At 48.1% G+C, this 20,646-nt stretch overlaps 1 protein-coding gene across 3 annotated transcripts in view; it reads right to left on the reverse strand.

The window, feature by feature from the left end:
• The window catches only part of LOC133344834 (retinoic acid receptor beta-like), an 83,704-nt gene that overhangs the window by 29,327 nt on the left and 33,731 nt on the right, over nucleotides 1-20,646 (reverse strand). For 2 of the 3 annotated variants that reach the window (XM_061555061.1, XM_061555062.1), the window contains exon 3: nucleotides 3,457-3,611. In XM_061555061.1, the coding sequence (XP_061411045.1) occupies nucleotides 3,457-3,611 (155 nt within the window). Of the gene's footprint in view, nucleotides 1-3,456; nucleotides 3,612-20,229; nucleotides 20,490-20,646 lie in introns of those variants that run through there. The other variant, XM_061555063.1, reaches the window with a different exon arrangement.

Consider the following 20,646-nt stretch of genomic DNA (forward strand, 5'->3'; position numbering starts at 1 on the left):
CGGTGTTTAGAGGCATGCTTGATATGGGCTCACCAAGCTAAACTCTGGCCCCAGCGGAGTAGCCGACTCGTGAAACCCGACACGTCCACTCAAACGGGAGGGGAAACACTCCAAACACTCCGCCACTCCGAAATGCGCCGCACAACAAAGTCTCTTTTGAGAGTGGGGCAGGGACGGGAGAAACAAAGGCATCCCATAGCGGGCGTTTAGAGCCCGGCGGTCCCACAGCCACACAAGACTCCAAAAGGTCAATGCGTTACATCAATTGGTTAATATAGAGGCTGTAAGATTGGAGCGGTGGCATGGTGGTTAGCGCTGCTGTACCATGAACCTGGTGATCTGGGTTCGATTCCCGGCCACGGCTGTGGCGAGAGCCAGATCTGGACCGGGCCCGGGCTCCCGCACCCTTTACCGACCCGCGTTGACCAGCACGGAGAAATGTGGCTGCTGAACAACCCCCCCCCCCCCCAAAACTGCCGGCATGGCGTGAGGAAGCCTGCATCCGGCAGTGGATTGACAAGGGGCTGTAAAAGAAACAGAGAGGCTGCATGGTGTAAAGTCAAAAAAGAAAGCAACGCCACTTTCGATCATTTATCATTAAAATGACGCCTAGAGATTAATGCATTTTCTGACAAGTAATGCGCAATACTGGATTAGTGGAAAAAAACACCACATGGGCGCGAACATTTCCCTACGTTATAATTCACAACAAATGCTTCTTGCAGCAGCCGCTAGCTCCGTTACGCAGGGGGTAGTGGGGGGGGGTGCAGGCGGGGGCCGAGATGAGGTTGGAAGGAAAGAAAGGATCTTTCTTCCTTTATGCGGGGATCTCCTTCAGCGGTCAGCAATAACATGACCCTATCAATCACGGGCAGAGCCCCGCAAGAGGCAATCTGTCACTCAGCTCCCTGTCCCACCTGACGGTGCGAGGAATCTAGCGGAGAGGTCACCGGCGGGCGGCCCAGAGGAGACGCCCCATGGAGCCTCTGGCACCTCGCTGGAGCCCCCAATGCCCAGCGTCGGGGCGCCCGGACAAATCAAACGAGAGACGCTTGGACGTGTCTGTCGGAGATCATCGGGGGCACTGGCCCGACCGCTGGGAGAGAACGCCGCCGCTTCCCTAAGTGAGTTTAAAGACCCGCGCCGGGCGCGCAAATTACGACACCAGGGGACCGGGGGAGGTGGCGTTGAGGCGGCGTCGAAGATCGATTATAGAATAGGAATAAGGCAAAGGGTGTTCTGCGTGGAGGAGCTGTAGCCCAGGGAATAGGACACGAATCTGTTCAGTTTACCAAGTGGACAACGAGGGTTGTTGAAATGCCTGCCTTAGATGACGTGTTTTATGTGTTGCCAAACCCCCTCGGCCAGAGTCTCTCTCCAGAGTAACGCTGTTTATAACATAAGCAGCCATCTATTGTAAATTACACTGCTAGTGTACAAAGGGGGTTTTATGTTAACAGTTAAAAAAATTAATTGGGAATAACAATCATTCTTACTTTTTCCTCCTAAAATTAAGTCAACTCTCTTTAGTCGGGGCACTACAAGTCTCCTGTTTGCCCCCCCCCCCAACCCCCCGCCACTCCCCACACCAGTCTGCCAAGAAGAGGGGGGCAGGCGAGCACGGTGGGGGGCTAAAGCACCCTCCGAAGACCCACGCAGCACCCCAAGCTAAAATGTACAGTTTCTACTCGGGAATTTAATGTCATTAAGTTGGAGATAAAACAACAACAACACCACCACCAGAGTGACTGTCTACCAGAAGCACTGACAGGACGGGAGAGAGGGAGCTCTTACGCAAACATTAACCCACCCACTGGCGCCTAATGAATGCCTGGAGAGTGCACTTGCCTGGAAGCACAATCCTGCCAAAAGCAGAATGGATTCGTAGCACACTGACATTTCCTTATCAGACAAATGATACCCCTGGCCTACTGCCTTATCCCTTATTTCCAGCTTAGCTACTTATAGCTAATTAACTTTCCTTATCGGGTCCGGCCGGTCTCATCCAATGACAGACAAAGCGGTTGGAGGAACCAAAAAATATATTTATATATATGTATAATAAGTCACTCCATCACGGGTGGACAAAACAATCATGCTGAGACAAACAGATGACAATCTTCTGGGCAGCCTGGGGTAGTGTCATCGCGATTTACCGCGAGACATAAGAGCGCGTGTGAATCAAAATGCGACATCCTAAAATTGTGTTTTCATGCCGTGGGTTAGGACTGCTGCGATGCAAAATAAAAGGTGGCAATGTTCGAAGTATATTTTCGTTCATTGTTAATTGTGGCCAATGCCCCATAGCGTATCAGGAAGAGACAGAGTGAGAGATCTAAAGCTGATGGCAGCTGCCTTGCCCTGACCATGTGTTCCGATCACACAAAGAGAGATAAGAGTTTAAGTAAATCCTTGGCATTTCCCCAGGTGAGCTTCTAATACCCATCATTCAGCGAGCAGTGAGCCAACGCGCCTGCCATCGTCTTGTCAAACTGGTCATGGTTGTGGTTCCTCCTCAGGAAGGGGGAAAGAAATTAAACATTTGCACAAAACTGCCAGGCGCTGCATCAACGCCGAGGCTCTTGTGAAAACTACCGCCTGCCTATTTATATCGCCCTGCTCATTCAAGCACACCATATGACTCGCAGACTCTAAGAGACGAGGTAAGAGAAATGAGCAGAGCTGGCAGTCCAGTCCACTTTGCGAGCAGTAGGAGTCTAGCGCCGAGTCGATGCATCGATTGTTATCGATCCCAAAACTCGCGAGTTGAATCGCGAGCATAAGGTTTTTCGTTTTTCCATATGATTTGTACACATCGTCCCTGCAGCCGCTAGTGGCTGCTTGAATTGAGTCGCGACCCTCGATCACGACGATTCATTGAATGGCGGGAGGAGGTGGTGACTCATTACAATGCTAGGGAGCTTGCTCTTTGCTCTTCAATGCACTGTTCAAAGTGAGCGGGGAGCACAGGCGAACTGGTTCCCCCGTGCCCCTTCACGGTACACGTTAGAGGGGAGATTAGGGGGCGACACACATATGCCGTGAGCATCACTTAAAACCTTGTACGCCGACGTTGGATGGTGAAATTGAGAATTCAGCGAACCTCCCACCTTGGCTTCTCTCCGCCTAGAGTGCCCCCCAGTGAGCATCGCTACAGAACGTGTGCAGGCAGTGCAACTGCCCCGGGTCCCACGGAGAGGTGGGGGCCCAGGCTCCAGGCTACAAAGAGGGGGGGGAATAATTGCACAGCCCGTCCCATTTAATCCCTCACGCTAGGGCCAATGCTAGCCACGATACGCCGCTTAGTTGCCCCCTCTTACGAACGCCAGCTTCGTCCGCTGCTCTGCCGCCCTTCAAAAACCAAGGCGGTTTCGTACAGGTCACCGAGCGGCGACGGAGCTTCCAACTGGCGGCCACGCGAGATTGGGGGTGGTGGGGGAATGGGGGGGGAGTCACCTTGCATCCCTCGCAGGAGCTGACGCCATAGTGGTAGCCGGAGGACTTGTCCTGGCACACGAAGCATGGCTTGTAGGTGCGCGGTGGAGGCGGAGGCGAGGGAGGGCTGGGTAGCAACTCCTCCGAGCCGCTGCTGCTGCTCTGTGTGTCGATGGCTGCGCGACACAACGAGGAGGAGACACGGCACGGTTGTTATTGAATTTAGGGGGTGGATTTTTTTCATCCCCCCGACCACCACCACCACCACGTTATCCCGATCGTGCTATGGACGTCACATCACGAGGCGAGAGAACCCATTCAGAGCTCTCGCACGGCAGCGCAACCCATCGTGTTAGAACGAGCGGCACACTGCATCGGACAATGCAGAGCTACCTCTGAGATCGATTCAAGTGCTCTCTGTTCCGCAAAGTAAGGTGCATCACTTTTCTATCCACACTGCTACAGGGTCATGTTTGTCGCATTACAGGCAAACCAACATTTTTAATTCTCAGAGATGGAGTTTAGCCGAGTTAAGTGTCAGGATAACACATTGTGTGACGGTGGTTTTTGTTCAGTTATTGATGACTCCCAGAATTAATGTGATGGGTTTTTTGCACAGTTTTTTTTAAGAGACGGGCCAGAGACTATCAACCACCGACACTTGAGAACATAGTTTCAACACCTGCAACGAACTGCAGGCTATCACGAGGTTCCAGCTCAGCACTCTGGCCTCCTAACCAATGTACAACTATTCGTATAACTTTGCCTTTAATTTATATACCTCTCGGTACTTCAGTTGATTCGTTAAAAAATATATATATATACACACATGGCGGACAAACAATCTCGGCAGTGCGGTGCTGTGATTTTATCACGATAATTAATTGATGACGCATAGGAGCGAACGAGTGCCATGGAAGTCGACGCAGGTGAGTCTGGGAAGAGCGGCGAGACGCCGTGTGCGGATTTCACTGTCCGTATCGTGTTTCCACGCTCGCACTTGCAGCACGGGGAGACACCGGCGGCCCCTTGCCGTGATGTCGCACGGTTTTTGCAAATGAGATTGATGGCCCCATTGATCCAAGTCGCAATGTCAGCGAGAGGCCCAGCTTTAGCGGTGGGGGGGTGGGGGATGGGTGCTTTGCGCAAGTTAACGGCGGAGCTGCGCATACAAGAAAAGCTAAACCAGCGGGAAGAGTGGGTCGGCTAAACACGTGTTAAACGAGAGCCGTAACTCACCGGCGTGGTGAAGTATGGGAAAAACAAATCCCCTCGTACCCCAAGACTGACACGGCGCAGGAAGGCCTTCGTGCAGCAGTTGGACAGTGTTAACAAGCATTCCGTAAGTGGTACACACACTGCACAAAGGGGCATATTAAACGAGGAATTCAATGTTTCTTGGGAATACATTATAACGTAACACGAGATCACACACAACAGTCATAACCAACATGGTGTGGGAAGGCCTTCTTTCAGCGGTGGAATGACATAGGCCTGTATATTAATTGTTATTATTATTGGCTTTCAACGTGGCTATGCTGGAAATTTATATTTTAGGAGCATACCACGTGCTTCCTACATAACATTTGAAAAGTGTTCCACTTACATCCCCATTCTGGTTTTACCAGGAATGGACTCTTTTTGAGGACCTCGAAAATCGATAAGTCTTCCCATGATGTTGAAAGTCCAATTGTTTTTGTTGTCAGTTGCACAGTAATAACACAACTGAATATTGTGACTTTCCATATAGGTCTACTCCGCTCTTCTGGTACTCTGAGATATTCTTCTTCACTGGATACGCCTGGCCTTTTGCATGTCAGAGGTGGCAACCTCTACCCATAATAAAGTGACGCAGAGATTGAGAACCCGTGCTACTGCTGTGGCACACACCGGCTAATGAGAAACGTCAACATGAAAAATAAATGGCCATTCCACGTCGGGTTTCTGTGTTAGCCGTCTCACTTACTGCAACGGTTAACGCAGCCAGGCCCGCACGGTCATTTGTATACTACATAAGGCACGAAAGCGCAGCGGCGAACGAATGCTGTTCACCCACAAAGACGGTCACTGCTTCCGCGGCCGTCTGGAACGCTCGTCCTTCTGATATTAGGAAGCCACTGAAGCTGTGCACTTTTAAATGCAAATTGAAAACTCTTTTATGAAGAAATGCTTTTTGTGTTTAGTTTGTTACCCCCTCCCGCACCGCCGATTAGCATGGTTGGCTACGTACGGTGCAAAAGAAGTTCAACATAAATACATACTCCATAAGAGGTTTTTTGGGTTAGATCGCATAAATATATAAAAGTGTCGTTAAAACCCACCACCACCCAACACAGCAAACTAGTAAGGGTGGTTACGTAAACGGAACAGCACACCGGTGTGTTGGAGAGCCAAGCCACAACATTTACAATCCGAGTACGACGTTTCGCCAGTAATTACAACTAGCTTCATCAGGCGAAAAACCTCTATTATGGATGATATTGGTCGCGAAAGCCTACGTGATAAATACATACTACTTTCATCATCATCATGATCTTTACGATCATTAACCGCGAGCATAAGTCACGATCAATCCACCGCTGGATGAAGGTCTCCCCCCCACCCCTCAAGGAGTCGCCATCTCTCACAATCGCGAGATGCAATAGTGCACCCAGCACCTGCACGTGGGCCGGTTCTTCGTGACGTTGACGCGTTTAATTTGTCTGCAACTCGCTAGCCGGCGCATTGCAAGAAAAAAAACCGCGTGGCACGTACGATGTAAAAACACCATTTGGAGCGCTGGGAACAAGTCAATAAGCCTAGCCACACCGCTGACAGATTGAATTGAGGCAAACACATTTTTGTATAGGCCCTGTAGTAGTAAATCAATAGAACCGTTAGAAAAAAAAATGTTCAGACTGGCGGGAGAGGGGGGGGTCGGGGGGGGAGCTGAAGAAAAAAACCTTTTCCCGGCGGCAAGAGAAGGAATTTGTGCCAAAAAACAAAGAAATATTTTTTCTAATGCCCCTGTCGCACAATTAGCAGGCAGTCCCATGGCAAACTAATCCAAATCACCTGACCTCACTCGCCAAGAGGCCAGGCCCGCAGAGCTGGAGACAGATTACCGGGACACCGCACACTTTCCAAGGGAGTTACTTATGTTGAAACAGCTGAGGGGGGATGGGGTGGCTGAGATCTGGAGGTTTATGGTTTGGGGCGGGGGAAGATTTGTGGTGGTGAACTTTAGGGAGAGCGCTCAATTAACGAGTGCCAGCAATTACCAATAACATACGACGTTGTTTTTTTTACAAATGTTGTTTTTTGCTTTAAAAATAATGCACATGACCCTATTCGCCAGGTGCATCCGTGACGCGCGAATGGTTCACGCACGCATCAATAATTGTCGTGATTCCGAATACCAGAGTGTGGATAAATAGAGGCAGAAGAGATTGACCAATTTGTCAATTAACGTGGATTCTTAAGCTCACGGATACATGTCCTCGAATGGACATGCCTAACAATCGCTGTTTTTAACATTCGTACGCGTTGACGTGCAACAGATTTACGTCAGCCACTGCAGCCGCTGGAGGCCGCTACATTCACCGCAATGTTATGAAAAAAAAAGATGCCTGACTCAAACTGCAACCCTACATCCCAACAAATCGTCGAACTGCGGGGTCAAGTGCGGGGTTGGGGGAAGCAGTGAATCTGCACAGCCTTTTTCATTATTGCAATATTTATTTTCTAAACGTTAGCTACCAAACTGACATAAGCAACAGTTTTATTGCAAAGTGTCAAGTGAACAAAGAGACAAGGTCACCAACTTTATGGATCTCCTCAACATCTTTGGGAGGGAGGGAGGGGATTTGAGTTCCTGAGCATATTTCAATTCTCAGCTCGAGTTTTATTTTCTGAAAATGACCCACAGACCTACAACTGGCTTGACTGGAGGTGATTACAGTCTTGGCAGCAACATCCTCTCAGCTGACACGAGAATTTATTTCCACCAGTCTCCACCTGCCCCCCCATCATCCGCCCACCACCGCCCCTTCTTCTCACAATACGCCCGCTCACCCCCACATCCCAACGCACCTCCGCTCTCTGGACTTACAGTAATTGCACCCAAATGTGACGGAACTTTCAGAAATTCTAACCGCGGTGCTGCCGTCCCAGAGGTAATTTTATATATCCACTCGAGGCGTGGGGGCGCGACTGCATTGTTTAATTGTCTGCATTCCTTTCTTTTCATGTCTCCTTTTAAAAGAGATGTTATTTGCGCAACGTTTGCGGTTAAGCGCGTCGCCACCCTCTCCCAACAAACGACTCGACATGTTTTATATATTTAAAAAAAGGTGTAACAGAAGAGAGACCCGTGTGTTGCATTCTTCGGAAAAATCTTTGGCTAAAATAAGGAGGGCTTGAGCCAAAGAACTGCACACAGGCGTGTGTGCACGAATGCAGATTGAGAGGAGACTCTGCACCAGCTATTTTGCGACTGTGCAAATTCACAAGTAATTATGGTTGTGTCACGTGACATGCGAGGCATGAAGGGAAGGACCGGTGCTACATTTTTTTTGTAAGTTGCAGAGCACAGGCCGGTAAAGACCTACAAAGGTCAGGTGGCCAGCACCGAACATCGCATTCAAGGGAGTAAGGCGAGTAAAATTTGGGAAGAAACAACGGGAGAGAATTCCCGCAGTTGAGCAGCATGATGGTTGAACCTAGTGTTGGTGAGAACAGCCACAGCCACATTTTTGGATATCAAACACATTTTGCAGCTACAGTATTACTATTTTAACTCTCACATGTACGGTATTTGTTTCCAGGATGTAAACACAAACCTCTGTCCGATGAGTGTCTCGGTGAAAATTAATCAGAGTACATATTTTTTCATGACAGAAAGTGTTACAATTGGTACCGAGACAAAGCAATTAACATCCTTTGGGAATTGCTATGTTCAGTGGCTCTACCACACGTCCCCTGCACTAGGCCTGCTTCCGAGTCATTTTGTCGCGTTAATGTGGGTCGTGTGCGCCCGAAATTAGGGCAAGCGCTCATAAAACGCGGCACAGCAGCCCAGAAGCCTACAAACGTGTCGAAATGTGATTTCTAGTTCAGAATTGCAATTTCCCTAATAAAGTAACCCTAATAGGAAAGAGCGTCCCCTATTACGCGGTGTGGCAAAAGTAAACAGTTTAAGTGACGAAGTGCATGCCGGTAATTACATTTGAATATTTTAGGTAATTATGTTAGAGCGTTAGCCGGTGGGGTTCAGGACTTTGCTCTTGGCACAAGTGGATTTTCCATCGCTGTTGTCTTCCAAGCCTCGCATTTTGCGCTAATGAACGCCCATCTCTCACGTACTCCCTGTTCGCGAGAGCACTCATTACAAAGTGCTTGCCACAATTGAACAACAATATACCTTGCTGACCTCGTCAAGGAACGTAAACCATCACACAAACTCCGGTCATCCTCACAACGACATTTGGCTAGCCGTCGAACAAAGACGGCCACTGCCTCGCGCGCTTTCAGATGCGCTTCTGCGGCCGTCTGGAATGCTCTTCCATCTGATATGAGGAAGCCAGTGGAGCTATGCACTTTCAAATCTAAATTGAAAGCTAATTTCTTTAAACTGATTTTATGTTTTGTTTGTTGTCCTTCCCCCGCACCTCCGATTAGCACAGTTGGCTATGTAAAGTGCAAAATACGTTATATACAAATACATATTCACAAACACCTTCCCCGCTTTTTTAATTTAATCGTCCGTTAACACCATCATAACAACAATCATCTGAAAATTACATGAGCACTTTATTGAGGTGATTTTGCGCGCAATTTAAATTGTCCCAAAGTCTGTACGCCCCCAGGTCCGATTTGCCATGCAGCGGTGACCCACGTCAACTTAAGGAAAATGTACTCCGCTTAATTTCCGTGTGCACAAAATAAAACTTTAACATGCGTATTAATTATGCAGCAGCCACTGTGGGGCGAAGAACACCCTCGCGCAAGACAACGATCCACCGTGTAGCCTTAACAGACTTTTGGGGCAAGTGCTGTTAGCAACCAACTACGAAGGCTGGAATGGCACATGAGGTGAAGTGGTCAGCATCACGCCCGACCACCTTTGTCTGCCTTGTAGAGATATTTACACATCACACCAGGTTGAGGCCCATGACCGGGTCAGATAATCATCATCATCAGTGGTGTCGACGGCCGTGAGTGGGCATCAAACTCAGGTTTCTAGTTTCGTAGCGCAGCACGCTGACCCGCTGCAACACCGCTTCCCATGACACACACAAACACGCACGCGTGCCCACTCACATTTGGAACGTTTAAAAAATAAAAGGAGAGTGCAGCAATAGCCCACGGCAAGCGACACGTTTTAGCCCACGTTTACATTAGAAGAGCATTGTTAATACCTCACTGAGTTATGCGCGGAGAAATTAATGCTCCGGAAAAACTGCACGTAATCAATCACTTAAAAAATGTTGCAGGACTTGCGGCTTGGGATTTTAAAAAGTGAAAAGCAATTTTTTTTGCTCGTTTGAGTCGCTGCAGCCTTAAACCAAAACAAACAACGACATAATAAAAACACGCACACCTGGCGACAGAGTCACGAGTGAGCGAGCGGCGGAGAGACAGGGACCGGTGGGGCCGCACGATATAGCTTGTAACGTCCGATCGCACCACCACCACCACCAGAGTCAGCTTCCTCAACGACGTTGGCTATAACAAAAATATTTATGGACGACGTGTGTTGTGGTTTTTCCTTTTTCTTCAAATTAACATTTTATAATTTTCACACATTTTTTTTTCCGCAGTTGTGCTCCGGGCTTCACGTCAGGAGACGTGAGTATCCATTCGGATCTCGGGTATAGCGGGGCACGGACCCCGGCTCGGAGAACGGCCCGCGGGGCAGCGGGCACCGCCACGTGGCGTCAACGATGAGCGAGTGGAAGGAAATCATTGAGCGTGACGGCCACGACTTTCCACCAGATACCAAAGCAGGACCAGCTGTGACGAGACGAAATCAACTGGTCCGAGTGAAAACGCCGACGAAGATAATTTTGGTCACGTTATTCGAGACAGCAATGCACTGAGGAAGACCACAAATAGTAACTGGCTACATATGTACGCATGAAGAGATATGCTGCGTTCACGGATCGGTCGACCTGATAATATTTTGTGTGGTGGGGATTTGCATGCCATTCACATCAACATTAAATCACAAGGAGGGAATGGTTACTCTTTGATTCTTTAGGTAAAGTCACGTAGGTAGAAAAATTAAATAGAGAGCTGTAACAGCTCGCTGTAACAGCTCCCTCGCTGGTTCAGCAGTTCCACTGCTGGATTATTGTTTTCCGCCTGAGGACGATCGCTTGTGTTGCGATCGAAACGTCGTGATATGTTATTTTAATTTCATTTTTCTACCTACGTGACTTTACCGAAAGAACCAAAGGGTATGGATTCCTGCTGTTACGAAAGCTTCAAATCAAGATTGGAGGGAATGCTTGATGTTTTCCTCGACTAGACCAAGAAGAATGACTAAACGAAATCCACAGATAAAGGTTTGACTCACTCCACAGGTTGATGCCAACTAGACTGAGCCGATGACTAAATAAAAAATGCTCACTAAATTAACACTGAGTTTACCCGACTAAGACTGAATAAGCAATACAGCACTCATTCATTTAACAGAGTCTTCTCGACTGAGCTGATGGCTAAATAAGAAATGCTCACTAAATTAACACCCGAGCCCCCCCCCCTCCCCCCCCTCTCCTCCAGGATCAGTGCTGGACAGAACTTCCCGTCAACCCGAGCCGGTTACAGGGTCAGGCCTGTCAATCAGCGTTAGCGGAGGTGACAACACCCACGGAGGGGGGTCGCCGGGGTAATCCAACACCAGGGACCTCTCCAGTGACCACCGACATGACCCGCTTTTGCAAAATCAAAATACATACCGCGAAGAGGTCAGCGGGGGTGGCGGGGGGGGGGGAGCCGCGGTTTGAGATGTCTGTGCGACGCAATAAAAACCGTGGCAACATGAGTTCGATTCCTGTTCGTGATGCACAACCACGGGATCACTTTGCAATGTGAAGCGAGCATGGGCCTCAACTCGGTTGACTCGGTGTAAAATGAGTAACCGGTGTGTGTGTGTGTGCGTTTCTTTGTGGCGTGTCAAGTGCAGCACTGGAGGCGCAAAGGTGTAGTTTTGCAAATTAGGTCACCTTGTAGGAATAATGGCAGGATACACAGTGTTGGTAAATATGGCTTGTTCATGCACAAAAGTAATGGTTGAAAGAGGACCATTGCCCGAAGCATCAGCTGTTATACAATGAATGTGTCGAGTGTTTTGTTACTTGTCCTTGTGCGCCACTGTCAATGAAGAATCACAGAATAATCAGTTGAATTCGTCACTATACCAATGATTACCCACGTTTTTTACTTTTCAAGTGCCTGCAACGTACATCCAAAATCGTGGAGCTGCCCAAAAAACGATCGCGCGTGCCAATGCGGCCCTGGCCTAACCTCTCCCTTGCGTGTCATCCTGGCCTGAAAAAGGTGCTTGCAAAAAGAAACTCGCTTGTAAGAGGCTAATGGGGGATCTCAGTCCTCAGTCTTTGTGCCCGTGTCCGGCCTCTATTGTTGGTTGAGTCACGCACATCGAGTGTTGGAATGTCTGCGTGGTTTTAGTGTTATTATTATTGTGTGTGTGTGTAGTTTTTCTTTATTGCAGAACTCTTTACTCCGCCTAGGAGCGTTGACGTTTTTCGCTTAGGTTTCTCCATGCAGACGAATATGCGGTTGCAAAAAAAAATATCTGGAACCCTTCCTAAAAAAACACCTAACCTGGCACGAACATGATACATCCTTCGAGCCCAAGCATGGTTCTCATTTGTTTAGGCATGCATAGAAAAATCCCACGAGGTGAAATATTGCCAATGATTATGAAAGAATCCTACACCATGAAAAGTGCTTAAAATTTTCCAAATGTACACTCTCTCTATACACGCACGATGTAATATGGTATAACTCCTAACTCCACAAATTCGTGTATTGAGTCCAACATCAGTTTATTATAATACAGGTAATTCTATATTATGTCAGCTGCTTAAGAATTCATACATCACAATCTATTGTGATCTAAATGATCACAATTGAGAAGTTGATTTAGAAATAAAACACTGGAGTGAAAGCCAAATAAAAGTAATATAAAACTAAAAATATACTGTGCAAGATAACTATTTTTATCCGCAGTGATATGGGGACCGAAATCGCAAATTCTATTATCCGCAGGATTATCCACAATTTAACTCTTTTAGGGGTATAAAATGCGAATAGGATGCATCTTGCATGTGACTCCTGTTATCCACAAAACCAAATCACGAGTATTAATAAAGCAGTGGCGCTATGCATTGTGGGTAGAAATGTGGATAATGCTGCGGATAATAATAAGAAATAGGGTGACGGTTAACAGGAGTTTTCCAAGACCCTACAGCTGCCACGGATAACCGGCGTTGAAGGTAATAGGGGCCGTGGACAAAAAAGTTATCCAGTACATGGAGAAATCATAATTGAGGGGGTTTCTTTGTTTAAATAAAGTCTATGTTGGCAACATCTGCCTCACCACCAATAGCATAGACGGTGGTTGGCATGAGCCCTGATGTCAGGAATGAAAAGAGGGCCCCCGTCCAATTTACCGCCCTCTTTGTAGCCTGGTGCCTGTGCCCCTTCGGCCGGTAGGACCCCACTGCAGCTGCACCATCTGCATTCGATAGTAACGAAGCCACTGCTCTAAACCCAGATTTCTCCATCGCAGCTCCAGCCTAAGGCACAAGCACCCATCCGAGAACGCCGCACACTCCACGCATCATCTCTCCCCAACGTAAACGTTTGTTAGATCAGAACACGTGTAGATGGCATCGACATCTGCAGTCGGCGCACCGGTGTGTGTGAGACACGAATATCCCGGTGCCATGGCCTCGCAGTAGCGCATTTGCCACTTGTTGCAGAGGTTCACGGTTTGAATCCAGCAACCGCTTGGCCTTCTATGTATGTTAAAACTTCGAGATTTGAAGCTTTCGTGACTGCAAAGAGTATGTTAGAACTTCTTTCGCACTATACATAGCCAACCGTGCTAATCGGAGGCGTGGGGGAAGCCTAACTAAATACACAAAGCAGTTCTGAACAAATGAGTTTTCAATCTAGATTTCAAAGTGCATAGCACCATTGGCTTCCTAATATCGGATGGAAGAGCTTTACAGACAGCTGCAGAAGCACATCTGAAGGTGCACGATGCAGTGGCCGTCTTTGTTCGACGGCTAGCCAAAAGCCATTGCGAGGATGACCGGAGTTTATGTGATGGTTTATGCTCCTTGACGAGACCCAGCAAGGTATTGTGGTTCATTTGTGACAAGCACTTTGTAATGAGTGCTATCGCGAGCAGGAAGTACGTGAGAGATGGGCGTTAATTAGCGCTAAATGTGGGGCTTAGAAGACAAAACTCCCCTGCCATTAACTACGTGCCATCTGCTTCACAGTGGACTGTAAAGATCCCAAGACGGTGTCATTGTGTGCCTGCGTGACATGGTCCATATTTTGCTAAATTTGAAAAATTACCTGCATAATTACTCAATTAAAATCAACAGTATTGTGCATAGCAATCATCGCCCCCTGCTGTGGAAAACTCATCAAGTCATGCGACTCGGTGAGACTTCCCTGGGTAAACAAGTGTAAATATATAAATGCATCAATAATAATAATGCCAGAAAACCGACACGATTTCCGTGTTGCAGTGAAGAGCGAGAACAATAAACAAGAAAAACAAATAGCATCGGCACGACTCGAAAACTAAAACAGTTTTTATTTGACCAGGTTAAGACCCACCGAGCTATATAGCTATCTTTCAGAAGCAACCTGGCCACAAATGATAACTCAACGAAGTGGTTGATCATGGGGAAAAGTTACTATTTTTCAGAAGCGACCTGGCCACAAATGATAACCAGTCTACACAACAAAGGCCCATTCCTAGCAGCGGCCTCAGCCGCACCAACCTCACAATAATAATAATAATACAAAGCTCCGATCCAGGTGCCTGCCTTGACTCCTCCCAACTTCAACCAGTATATATGCAGGGACGGGTCTCTTGGAGTTTCTCTTGCTTGATACAGCAATCGTGCTGTGACGGTTCCACCTGAAGACGGAAGCTTGTGTTGCCTCCGAAACGTCGTGATTTTTATTTTACTTTTATTAATTTTTACTTTAATTTTTACTTATGTGACTTTACCGGAAAAAACCTAACAATATGAATCCTTACAGTCACGAAAGCTTCAAATCTAGAATTAACACAAATGATAACTCAACGAAGTGGCTGATCATGGGGGAACTTATAGTAGCAGCCAAATACTCTAAGCTCTGGCAAGGACACGCACGGGCTCTCGTGACTCACCATTACTCGACGGGGTGCTGGTTGAATTTTATTCCCTGTTTTTCCCCAATTGCAAACGAGTGCAGCTTCATCTTCTTGGTTCTTTCGGTAAAGTCACGTAGAATGGAAATAATAAAATAATAAAAATAAAACATAATAAAATAATTCTCACGACGTTTCGGCCACAACGCAAGCAGCCGTCCTCAGGTGAAGAGTAGGTCTGTCCAGAAGACAGCATCTGAATGAAACACCCCAGGCTCTGTCTTCTCGACAGACCTATTCTTCACCTGAGGACGGCTGCTTGCGTTGTGGCCGAAACGTCGTGAGAATTATTTTATTATGTTTTATTTTTATTATTTTATTATTTCCATTCTACGTGACTTTACCGAAAGAACCAAGAAGATGAATCCCTGCAGTCACGAAAGCTTTAAATCGAAAATTAAATCGAAATTTAGAGTGCAGCTTCATTATTCAATCAGTGACTCCTATCTATGAGCAATCTTTACACGCAGCACCAACAGCGAAGTTGCGTAAATTTAGAAGACAATAATATTCACCATGGAAGTATTTTTTTTTATATATGTATATTCATCCACAAATTAAACAATTCAGATGAGATTCATATTGAAACTAGATGTTGGTAAGTGGTAAAAAAAAGTTTTCGTACAATCGCAATTTGATTTTCAGAGATCGACTCGCGTATTAATTAATACGCCCATCCACGTACAATCTCATTCTTCTGCCCTGCCCATATACATCCTTCTATCCATCTCTTCCCCCACTCATATCCCTGTAACTAGTAAAAAATATGCATTAAAGCCTTTTCTCCAAGATGTACAAGTGAGATTCAGATCGCCACACAGGCTGTGGTCTTGGTCTCAGCGCCTAAAACAACACATGCCTACACAGTACAGGCTTTGAGAAACACTAGATGTAAAAGTCACATCATCTTACAAAACAGATGCCTTAAAAAGATGGAAACTCGCGATGATAACCAGCTGGATAAACACCAGTTTCTGCAGAGAGCAATTCTTTTCTCACGCCCTCATGTTCATTGAAATGCCCGCACTTTTCTTAAAACCAGGATTCAAAATGCATCCATTTGGGAACGCTTTGGGTTGCAGTTGCTGTTATCTTACTCGGAAGTTTTGGATAATTTCAGCACGGTAAATGTATTTTTCGTACCACATGGATGCAAGAAAAACACATCAAACAACTAATTCATTGTCAAGATTGCCAAAGGGCTAAGAGGAACAAAAGGTATAGTGTATAATAAATATGCAAAGGATGCATGGTTGGGACAGAAGGGGGGGGGGGGGGGGGAGACACATGAACCAGGGATCAAATTAAAATCAGAAACGTCATCATACTGACTTACGAACATCTAAATGGGCTTGAGCAGGGCACATCATGAGGGTGAGCAGAAATTATAGCCAATGGATGAGACTGGTGGTAGAATTGCAACCAAAGGACGGAATGTGCCCCAGCGGATGACCACCACAGACACGGAGCGATGAGATCAGTTAATTAGCAGTCTAAGTGAGATGGATTGTGGCAGCGCAAAGCCTTCCGCGAGATAGAGAATGACATGAGGCCTTCATATAGCAGCGTATAGATAATGGCTGATGATAATACAGACACTGCCTGATAATCCAGAGTCACTGAATACTGTGTACAGGTGCAGCTCTCCAATGACTTGTTCAAGACACTGCTAGTAGCGGCTGCTTAGAAGGAACTCAAAAGAGCCGCTCTAAACGTCCCAAATGGAGGCGGTAGTACCCACATTTTACCGCACCACACAAGACCTGCCACTCGAACGCGGCGTTCGCATTTATAATGCTGGCTGCAAAGCGGTGGGATTGAATAAACTTGCATCACTGTTTTAAGTGCCGTGCCGGGAGATCAAATGGATCTGACGATATGTTGATCGCAAGTCCAGTGTGTTAACCATAACAATGCGGCAGCATCCCCGATGATGAAGAGGCTTGCTTTGGTGGAAATCAGCATGTGGACATGCTCACAAAATCCGTTCCACGGAAGGGCGACGTAAAGCAGACACCAGTAAGAGCACGTGCAAGCGTCTGTTTCAGAACCTAGGCAATCTGAGAACGGGGGTGGAAGTAAATATGTACAAGACAGAAGCGCAGCAAGGGTTTGTATAAAATTCAGCCTCGCTTGTAGAGGTTGCTTACAATACCATCATGTCCGTGTTTATGTGCACACAGTGTGCTTTGGGTGTCCCGGTCAACACTGGTCTGGCCAAAAATAAATAAAGTTCCACAGTTATTACGACAAAGGCATTTATATTTAATTTCTTTCTTTCCCACAACCGAAGGCTTTGGGTGGGTGTGTTTTTTTCTTTCTTCAGGCCATTCCATAACCAAGGAGATGATGTTTTAACAGATGTGTTGTCCGCGCTTAATTCTGGACAACGTTACCGTATGCACTGCGTAGCTTTTTCACAGTTGTGCTGCAAAGCTCTCGGATGTATTTTCGGGTTGATACCGCATTTATTATGTCCGACATTTTTGCTCCACGTGCTAAGAGCTTCATCAGCAACCGAAGCAATTCAGGGTATGTGTGTGTCTTTGTGGTTGTGTGTGTGGGGCAATGGCATAATGGCTGCTATCACACCGCGCTACTCACCCCCGGTAACCTGAGATTGATTCCCGGTCATGGCTAACAGTGGTCAATTCAGTTACTGAAGCTCCCAGCACGTTGGGGAAAACATCGGACTCCATGCGGAGTATCAGGCGGTGCCACCCTGGGATGTAAGCTCGAACCCAACCAGCCTAACAGCACGCCTTTTTCAAAAGGCCAATGATATGAATGGCAGCTTTTGGCCAAGCAATGAATCGCTAAATCTCTTGCTAAAGAACACTTACAATGTGTAGCTCTTCACTGTTTGACCGGAGTGAATTGTAAAGCACGATGTTGCGCAATGCATTCAAGTGTCTTTGTTGTTCTCGCTTTGTGCCCGGCTGGTTCTGCAGGCTCCTGGCACGTGTGTGGGTGTCGGTGTGGGGAGCGGTGGTGCAGCGGTTAGCGCGCTGCGCTGCGAACCTGGCGACCCGAGTTCGATTCCCGCTCACGGTCAACACCGGTGACGATTATCTGAACCGGTCCTGGGCCTCCCCTAGGTCGACTCAGCCTCAAATGAGTACCTGGTTCGGTGCGTAAACATCGTCACGAGGGACAAAGGCGGCCGGGCGTGGTGTTTACCACCCACCCCCTCGTGTGTCGTGCCAGCCTTCAGAGGTGATCGCTAACAGCACTTGCCCCAACAGTCTGTTAAGGCTACATGGGGGATCTTTGTCTGTGTACGCATGCATGTGTAAATATATTCCTCAGCAGGTGCATACAGGAAATGTAAAGTCATAGAGTTCACATACAAAGTCCATAATACTATATTGCAAGTCCATAATACGACATAAACTGTGTGAATGTGTGCGATTGCCGCTTACACAATTACAACTTATCAGGACTATACATTAACTCCACAAAAGCCGCTCAATAATGCATTTAGTCTGTTGGTGCATACCGATCCCAGTGTTGTCAGATCTGAAGATACAAAACCCCTCCAGGACAAATGTACACACACGCACAACTAAACATTTACTCGCAAAGGCATCTCCCCCTCTGGATAATCAGATTGTAAAATATAGATTAAGCAACGTCTAACAATCAGCCAAACGAACAAGGCACGTCGTACATATTTTGTTTACGGGTGCGTTCTAAAATATTTTCCAGTGCGTTTTCAGGTTGATACCGCGTGTTGTTCAAGTTCCTGAAGAAGCACGTGGAGCGAATCGTCGGCCAACGTCGCTTCAGTGACAAACACATGGGAGAGCTGCTGCGCGAGATTGTTGCAAACCCCCTTTCTCCTCTTCCAGCTGGATGGAAACCAAAACTGTTACATAAAAAAGGGCCTCTTTAGAAGCAAAGTTCACTTCTGACAGCCGCGCACTGTGTGCACTGCTTCACCACTACATTTTCATTAAATGCAAAACAATAACCCGCACGGTCGCCCGGTAAAAAGGAAAAACAACAAATCTGCGATCCATCAACATCGCAAATTCTTATGCAAACGAAGCCGTCTCTGTTACACCCTTCCCCGAACAGCAAAAATCACATTTATTCATCCCACAGTTGTCCTGGCCGCCTGCCTAAGAGGTGGGTGGCTCGCGAATTGCAACAATGTGCGCACAAAAAGACAAAGATCCCCCGTACGCCTTGTTGGACTTATGGGGGCAAGTGTTGTGGGGGGGGGGCAACACCTATGAAAGCCAGCACGGTACACGAGATGGGGATGAGATGGGAATGTGCGGGGTGGTAGGGCACAACGCCCGACCGCCTTTGTCTCACCCCACCGGCGATGGAGGGGGGGTTGTTAGTTTGTTTGTTTGATTGAAACGCCGCTCCAGGTGCTCGTTTGAAACCGGGAGGAGGAGGAGGTTCGGGGGGTCCCCGGTTCACGGAAAATCGTCGCTTTGGTATTTGGTGGCCGTGAGCCGGAATCGAACTCGAATGTGCCCCATATCATATGGTGCCTGTAACCGTGCGCTCGCACCCACACAGACCCCACACCACCACCACCACGTACAGCCAACACAGAATGTAGAAAGCAGGCGAGTGCTTGGTTGGCAAGCACCCCAAGTTAAGGCCGGGCACGAGGATGCGCAAGGCGTGGGGGTTGGTGGTGTGGACACGACAATTCCCCGGACACCTTTGTCTTCCCAGCACTCAAGAGGCACACACAATCGTCCTATGCCCGAATACTGTAAACAACTAAGTAGCCCGCAGTAGTTCATCAACCCGCACCGGCTCACGTGAAGCATGGTGAACGTGGCACGCAGAGCCATTCATCCAGCAGTGGAGTGGCAAACGGCGGCAATTGTTTATTGTTACTGCGGCTAATGAGAGCCCCCCCCCCTCCCCCACTAAGTTATCAGCTATCGCTCGCCAATGATGTTTAGCAGCCGTGGCTGGGAATCGAACTCGGGCCGGGTTCATCGAGCAGTGCGCTAACCACAGCACCACCGCTCCCCGCACAACAACTGACGCCATTAGCCACTCGACGTCGCCACAGCGTCTGTGCCAGGCTAGGTGCACAATACATAGATGTCCCCCACCCCACCCCCTCCCCGTACACCCTGAACAGACTGTTGGGACAAGCGCTGCCATCGAGTAGCAAACCCTACGAAGACCGGCACCGCCACACCACGCCCGGCCACCTTTGTCTCCGTTTTTACGCACCGCCACCGGTGGGATACAACACATTTGTGGCCGAGTCGACCTAGGAGAGGCCCACGGACCGGTTGAGACAATTGTCACCGGTTTTTGTCCGCTACAAAACACACACACACACAAACACCGAAGCAACTCACAGTGAGCTCTGTCGTGCGAGCCGGGCCCCCAGTCGGGGTAAGGCAGCGGGCTGAAGAACGCCGGGTGCGAGCGCGCCTGCATCATGCACGACGCACGCGGCACGGGGCCGCACGGCTCCCGCAGGTGCTGCTGCCGGGACCCCGACAGCCCCGGGAACGTCTCCATGCAGTCGTACATGGCCCTTGTCCCTTCTTCTCCTCCTCCTTCTCCTCCTCCTCCTCCTTCTTCTTCGTCTTCGCCCGCTCACTTCACTTCCTACGCTTCACTGCTGCGGCGGCGGCGGCGGCTGCGGCCACCACTCCCCACCCACCCCACCCCACACCGGCACAAGTTGGGTCCGTGGGTCCTCCCCTCCCGGAGTTGTTTTCACGAAAACTTGCAGCGCCGCCTTTTCTTGAAAGTTTCTTGAGCTGACC

This window comes from Lethenteron reissneri, chromosome 20 (assembly GCF_015708825.2).
Source record: "Lethenteron reissneri isolate LAM-NWPU_2019-01 chromosome 20, ASM1570882v1, whole genome shotgun sequence".
Taxonomy (NCBI): domain Eukaryota; kingdom Metazoa; phylum Chordata; class Hyperoartia; order Petromyzontiformes; family Petromyzontidae; genus Lethenteron; species Lethenteron reissneri.